Here is a 7,206-nt window from a genome sequence, read left to right as displayed (position 1 = left end):
GGTTTCCAAGTGACTTGGAAAATTTTTAATCCTGGGTGTTTGGTGTAGGAGCACCTAAAGTGTAGTCAATTTGTCAATTTGGTGTTTTGAGTCTTAGGAGTTAAGGTTAGGTCTATTTTGATTCAATAAGGTCCATTGAGACCATTTGTAATTTTATTTCATGTTTTTGGGTCTGTTTGTCAAAATTGGAGTCATGATTTTCAAATTTGTAAAGTTGCTCAAAAAGTTGTCATTTCTGTCATCGGGATAAGTTATACCGATAAGAGGTCATTGGGATAAAAAGTTGTCATTACTATTATCGGGATAGGTTAAAATGATAGGGTATCAAATTGTTGTTATTGGGGTAGGTTACACTATCGGATTTGCAAAATTCTGTTCGGTCGATTTTGAATAGTTATTTCGATAAGGTATCAATATTGGCATTGAGATAGTTGACCCGATAAAGCATCATGGTGGCAAAAAGTTATCATTTGAATAGTTAATCCAATAACGTTGTCGTCGGGATAGTTTACACTATCGGGATTACAAAATATTATTCAACCAACGTCGATGGGTTATACCGATAGACCTTCAAATGTCTTGTTCGACATAAGCTATATCGAAATGAGCGACATCGGGGTAGTTTGTTCTATCGAAATTACATGAAATTTTTGTTCCGCTTTGAAGGGTTATTTTGATGGATGATCAAGAAGATATGTTCAGAATTGCTATTCCGATACCGGTATCTGACAATGATTTACCAGCTCGACATTGCTATTCTGACACCTGTGTTCGACAACGATTTATCAAATGTGGAATTTGAACAGTCATGCAGTCCAACGATCACCACAGGAAAATTCAAATTGGGTATAAATTGTATGAGCAACGGGTAGAGAAAGAGAGGGAAGAGAAGGGGAGAACTGGAAGTTCTACAATGTAAACTATGTGTTTGTTTTCTTCCAAATTTGAAATCATTGGCACCAAATTGGAAGCATATTCTCTGTAATTCACCCTATTTCTGTAATTTGCTCTAATTCTGTGTTTACATATTGTTGTTTGGATTCAAACTGTTTAAGTGAGCATATGTGGGTGTATAATTGTGTGTTATCTTCCATTCGCCGATGATTTGAAATTTTGAGTTGTTAAAAAGATTTTGAAGATTGTTCACGGGGTTGCCTGGTAGCTAGGCTAGCTAGGGTTCTAATAGAAAATTGACAATTGCTCCTTGACTCGATTGTCAGAACACCTTGAAACTTGGTGTGAGTGCCCAAGAGGGGTTAGAGGACAAAATTAACATCAAGAAGAGGTATCAGTCCAATTAGGGCTATAGTTGTAATTATGTGTTACTGATTTGATGAGCATATAAGCTTAAGTTTTGTTGCAATTTGACTATTAATTTGGTAGCAGAGAGTCCCTGTAAGGGTATTCTGTGTGTTGAATGTTGTGAGTCTGTAGGAAGGAGTTTTTGTATTGCATCACACATATAAGATGATGCAAACTAGTCCTTAACTAGGCCATCAACAATTTTGCTTTCCACTTGATTTTTTCTCTTACGTAGGCCCTTGCAAAATGGTTCAAGTGGGTTGGACTCTTTGACATGGTATACGTTCTTTCATCCATTTTGTTGTCCATATGGTTCTCTTGAATTTTTCTCTCACATACTTTTTTAAATTTCTCTATTACTATCTAAACAATCTTGCATGTTAATGTTTCATTCACTTATCCACTTCTCGTTTTGTTTCAACCATGAGTTTTTCCTTTTGCTTAGCTTTTCCTCTATCACCTTTTTAAACCAACATTGATTCTCCAAATTTAATATTTTCTAAATAACATGTTATCAATGCTTCCAATAAGAAAATACATACAAAACTAATATTTTTCTTTTAAAATTACTTTTTTTTAATCCTCTTCTTACCTCCATTTTCAACCTCATATGCATGGCTAACCCAAACTTTACACCCATAAAAGTCTACTAATGAGACAAGCAAACTGATTGGGGTTCTGTGTGAATAGAGTACTCTTGGAGGAGGAAAATGTGAAGGGTGGAAAATAACGTCCTTCCATTTTGAGGTGGATAAAAATAGATGGTGGCAGGTGGAAAAGTGAGAAAGCCAAAAGTAAAAGAGGGGATGTAAGAATAATTGTAATATAAATAGACTTGGCACGTGGAACGCAGATAGAAGATAAATAAGAATAGGTGAATCAACGTTGGCTTGCCTTAATTGGGCGGAGTAGTTTAACTGAGGAATATGTGAAACCTTGACGACACGTTTGGCGTGAGATTGCTAACTGCCTCCCCTGCTCTCAAAAGATTCAAGACTACCCAGAGGCAGAATCATAATTATTTCACATGGCTACTGCAGATGAGGCCATCACTTTGCTTGGCATTACGCTTTCTACAAGACCCAAATGGCAACAGCTCCTGATTTGCTCTGCTGGATTTTTCTTTGGATATTTGGTCAATGGCGTCTGCGAGGTAAATTCTACATTCTTTGCTCTGAAAATGACCGCCTTTCTGTGAATTTCAGACTAGTGTTTGAGAGATTTTCTGCTCTCGTTTTTCAAGAGTGAAAATACGTGTTTGGATTTGATTTTATCAACGATCTTAATGGATTCTTTGAAAATTTGATCATATTTTGGAGAATTTGCTGTAAATTTCAACAAATTTGAGCAAATTTGAACATTCTTTGCATTGGAGAATGATTGCCTTATAATGAATCTTTAAATAATTTTTGAGAGACTTTCTGCTGTTGTTTTTGAAGAGTGCATACTTGTATTTTAAGATTTTCTGCTCTTGTTTGAAAGGATGCATAAAATACATGTATGCTAATTTTTCACCAAAGAAATTTTTGAAATACTTGAAAATTTGATGATATTTTGAAGAGCTTGCTGTAAATTTGAACAAATTTGCTTTTCAGAAGAAAATTGTATGAATTCTTTTCGTCTTTAAGGGAACATGAGGTCTAGATTATATAGGGTTGAAGGAATTTAGCTGTGTTTTATTTAGGAAAACTTTGGGAAAGTGCTCAATATTCAACGTCGTTTGAAATTTGCAATGTCTGCAGGAATACGTGTATAACAGGCTGCAGTTCAGGTTTTTGTCATTCTGAACCAAGAATTTCTCTAGCGAGTTCAATTTTGCGTTTCTGGATTGATCTCCTTGATCTTTGTTTTTTGTATTTTCCTCTTATTTTGGTTCTGTTGTGTATATTGTATGAAACAATCTGAGCAGATAGCAATGGGATTGTGTGCTTTTGTGTTGCAGCTATGGGTGGTACTTCACGTTTGTGCAAAGTTTCGTCTACTTAGGTCTCATTTATTTGCAGGGATTCAGAGTGAAGCACATGGTAAATCCATGGAAAACATACTTGAAGCTTTCAGGCGTTCTTATGGGATCCCATGGACTGACCAAGGGATCCCTCGCTTTTCTCAACTATCCCGCTCAACTCATGTTTAAATCAACCAAGGTACTTTTGCATTTACAATTTTCTTCTTTCCAACAAACTTCACTCAGTACAGGGCAGTTTGGTTTTTACATTTACGGTCACATGTATGACAGTAAATGTTTTTGGTAAAATATATGTAAGCCATGTTTTCTTACCCTGTCTTCTGGAGTATTGGAATGTCTGTTTTTCTAAATATTTAATTAAATTCCCCATCGCTCTCTCTAGCTGTACAATGATAGCGTAATTGTCGGGATCTAATTTTATTGTTGTTAGTGGGAACTCATTAGAATTAAGTATTGGGACCCGAGAAGGGCGGCGGTTTCTTTGCTTTTGTTTGAATAATGATCTCCAATCTTTGAAAAAATGTAAGCAGATTATTAGAATTAATTGTTGGGGTCCGAGAAGGGCAGTTTCTTTGCTTTTGTTTGAATAATGATCTCCAATCTCTGAAAAAATGTGAGCAGGTTATTCCGGTGATGGTGATGGGAGCTTTTATACCGGGCTTAAGGAGGAAATATCCTGTACATGAATATGTTTCTGCTGTCCTACTTGTGGTGGGCTTAATCATTTTCACCCTTGCAGATGCCCATACTTCGCCGAATTTCAGTGTTGCGGGAGTGATAATGGTCTGTGGAGCTCTCATAATGGATTCATTTCTAGGCAATCTACAGGAGGCAATATTTACAATCAATCCATCCACTTCACAGGTGCGCTGCTCTTCAACCTTTGCACACCTTCAATGAGTAGAGGCGATCTTGTTTCGCATTGTGTCACAATTAACAGGAAATGGATTTCAGGGAGAAACAGCTGTATATGATTTTACTGATTCATTTACCCTGCTGGTTTGAAATGAATAGATGGAAATGCTCTTCTGTTCAACAGTGATGGGGCTGCCTATGCTGGTCATCCCCATGCTTGTAACGGGCGAGCTCTTCAAAGCTTGGACCTCCTGCTCACAGGTAATACTAAATTCTGAATTTCCCTGCTGTAAAATTGGGTAAAAGGAAGGAAATTGGGAGCAGAGACGTTCTAAAAAGTTTTGATTTAACAAAAATGCAGCACCTGTACGTGTATGGCGTGCTGGTATTTGAAGCCATGGCGACCTTCGTCGGCCAGTTGTCCGTCCTATCTTTGATCGCCATCTTCGGTGCCGCCACGACTGCCATGGTAATTACTAATCACCAATCACTTGTGTTACTGGGGGAATTTTCCCCCATTGCCGTTAATGTGCGCATCTTTTGCCGATCCCCACTAAAAAGCGTGTTTAATGGTAATGGGCTCAGGTGACAACTGCGAGGAAGGCGGTTACACTTTTGCTGTCGTACATTATCTTCACCAAGCCTTTAACGGAACAGCACGCCACCGGCTTGCTCTTCATTTCCATGGCCTTTCTTCTGAAAATGATGCCCATGTCCATGTCCATGTCCATGCCTCACAAGCCATCCCAATCAAATGATGATGACGAGGAACAAAGCAACTTGGCTTAGTCTCTTAATTTCCTGATTTCACACTGGTCATGGTTTTCTCCAGCTTTCAGATGAAAACCCTAAATTTCCTAATTTTAGCGGCATGGAACGGACTATAGAATCATGCCGGAAGAGTTTTACCCACATTCAAAGATGTTCGAAAATTATTCTCTCCCTCTACTTTAGTGTTGACCAAGCAAGCTAAAATCCCGGTTTTGGGATTTCACAGTAGTAAAGCCATTTTTCTTGAAGTACAGATGGAATTTTTAGAAAGCATGTAGGAAGCCTGAGTATAGATTTAAACCAGCAGTTTGGTTTAAAAATAGGATCTTCTCGAAATTTGTAAAAGCGATGGTGAATGAACGCCATGGAATATCTAATTTTTAGCAAGGCGTGGAAGATTCAAGAAAATTGGCTTTCCAGTCATTTGTCCTTTGGTTTTAAAAAGAAAAGGATCTGTAACCGCCCCGCGTGTAAAACTGAAAAGTTGCCCATGGCACGCTTGATAAAATATATTCTGTTCGTGTTGAAAAAAAAATAGAATAGTAGTAGACGGTGAAAATCCTGTGGAGTCTTTTGTGAAACGTCCTCGTTGCTTTTCCCTCGTCTTTTCCCTCAGAATGCTTACGCTTCGTCCTTAACTCTTCCGAGCAAGGCACAAGGAGATAAGGATTTTGGCGTTTTTAGGGGAATTAAGACAATTAAATTCGAATGACTATCTGGAACAGGTAATATGATAATCTTTAAATTTCAAAGAAAGAATAGAAGAGAGGAGAAAGACTTCTCAGTTTTCTAGTTCAGGAGGGCAAAAGATTATTTAGGGGCAGCAGATCTAGTTTTTGTTTTTGTTTTGAAAGAATATTATAGAAGACTTTTAAGTTCATGGGGCAACAGATCCAGCGGTCTTTGATTTGTCAAAGAGTAGAATAAAATAAAAGACTTTTAACATTTAGGATACAAAGATGATTTATTGGACAGCAGATCTGGCCGTTTCATAATTGAAGTGCTGATCTTCTGTTTTTCAAGTATATATTTAATTTAGCAGTACTACTTTTTATAATTTATTTAAGGAATTGAATAGCATAAGATCATCATTTCATAATTCATAATTCATAATTCATAATTCACAATACAGAAACAATTAGATCAATAGTTAGATCTGCTATTCCTCATATTCTTTCTCACACTATTTTTTAAATCCATATGTTATTATAATATCTCATATGAATTATCTTTTTTTCTTTATTTCTAAAAACTTATAGAGCACTTTGTTTGCTATTTTATTTTATATGTCCCTGTTTTTTTTACTATTGTATCTGTTAATCTTATTTTTTAAACTATTTAGATAATCATATCATTGAATTTAACATTTCAAACAATAGTATTATAATTAAAAATTATTATTTTTATGTTAATTACCATTATTCAGTTTATTTATTGGTTGATATTGTCAACAGTAATTAATAAAAATTAAATAATATTTTAGATTTTAATAGAACTCAAAATTTAATGGAAACAAGTAAAATAACCTTTCTATAATATGATTATTTGTTTTTATGTGAAACATTTAAAATATTTAAAAAATTCAGTGGGTTTAGTGATATAAGATACATAAAATATTTGAGAAAATGTATGAGCTCAAATTTCTACTTGAATGCATTAATAGGCCAAATTTAATTAGATAAATAGCACTAAATGGCGTGGTAACACTATTTTCAATTGACAACAAACTAAGAGAGTAATGATTTTGTTCTGCTATCCGATAGAGGTTTTGTGTCTTCAAGCTAGAAAAGTTGACGAGGTTGAACTTCAGAACATAATCTTCTCTCTAGTTGAATTTGACGCACTTACTGTGATTTTTTTGATATAGATGGCGAATTTTCCTCTTGACAAATATTATATGTAAGATTATTTTACCATCTGAGATTCAAACTCTTGGTCAATTTATGCATAGAACAGGACTCTACAATCATTTGGGGTTGGAGAAAACATGTTTTAGATTATCCAGCATAGTAGTAAGCAGTTCCAGTTACTCTAGCAGGCCCCATGCCAGTCTAGAAGTTTTTCATCATTGGTATTTTTCCTTTTCAAAATTTCCTGTTAGAATGCTTCTTTTGGCTCTAATTTGGTATAAATTAATTAATACATTTTAAACCAAAAGTGAAAAATGTTCACATTTTTAACAATTCACTCTATGCAACTTGAAGATTTGAATATTTTTTCCTCTCTGCTTCTTTTGTCTCTAATTTGGTATAAATTAATTAATACATTTTAAACCAAAAGTGAAAAATGTTCACATTTTTAACAACTCACTC

The 7,206-nt window shown here is 35.4% G+C and overlaps 1 protein-coding gene across 2 annotated transcripts; it reads left to right on the top strand.

The window, feature by feature from the left end:
• Positions 1-2,169: 2,169 nt before the first annotated feature.
• LOC131065052 (UDP-galactose/UDP-glucose transporter 4) lies at positions 2,170-5,870 on the top strand. 2 transcript variants are annotated; one of them, XM_057999434.2, is made up of 7 exons: positions 2,170-2,455; positions 3,045-3,073; positions 3,245-3,446; positions 3,890-4,132; positions 4,283-4,384; positions 4,485-4,592; positions 4,709-5,870. In XM_057999434.2, exons 1-7 carry the CDS (start codon positions 2,330-2,332, stop codon positions 4,910-4,912), a joined length of 1,014 nt encoding a protein of 337 aa, XP_057855417.1. In that variant the 5' UTR covers positions 2,170-2,329; the 3' UTR covers positions 4,913-5,870. The 2 variants fall into 2 exon arrangements, with proteins under 2 accessions (XP_057855417.1, XP_057855418.1); XM_057999435.2 differs by lacking the exon at positions 3,045-3,073 and having other exon boundaries at positions 2,187-2,455; positions 3,306-3,446.
• Positions 5,871-7,206: the final 1,336 nt, after the last annotated feature.

Source organism: Cryptomeria japonica, chromosome 11 (genome assembly GCF_030272615.1).
Source record: "Cryptomeria japonica chromosome 11, Sugi_1.0, whole genome shotgun sequence".
Classification (NCBI taxonomy): domain Eukaryota; kingdom Viridiplantae; phylum Streptophyta; class Pinopsida; order Cupressales; family Cupressaceae; genus Cryptomeria; species Cryptomeria japonica.
The sequence above is the reverse complement of the archived record's forward strand: the minus strand, read 5'-3'. Positions and strand labels throughout refer to the sequence as shown.

Coding starts and splice junctions, on each gene's coding strand:
- LOC131065052 (XM_057999434.2), top strand. CDS start 2,330: ATGGCTACTGCAGATGAGGCCATCACTTTGCTTGGCATTACGCTTTCT. Junction 2,456..3,044: donor TGGTCAATGGCGTCTGCGAG/GTAAATTCTACA, acceptor CAATGTCTGCAG/GAATACGTGTATAACAGGCT. Junction 4,385..4,484: donor CTTGGACCTCCTGCTCACAG/GTAATACTAAAT, acceptor ACAAAAATGCAG/CACCTGTACGTGTATGGCGT.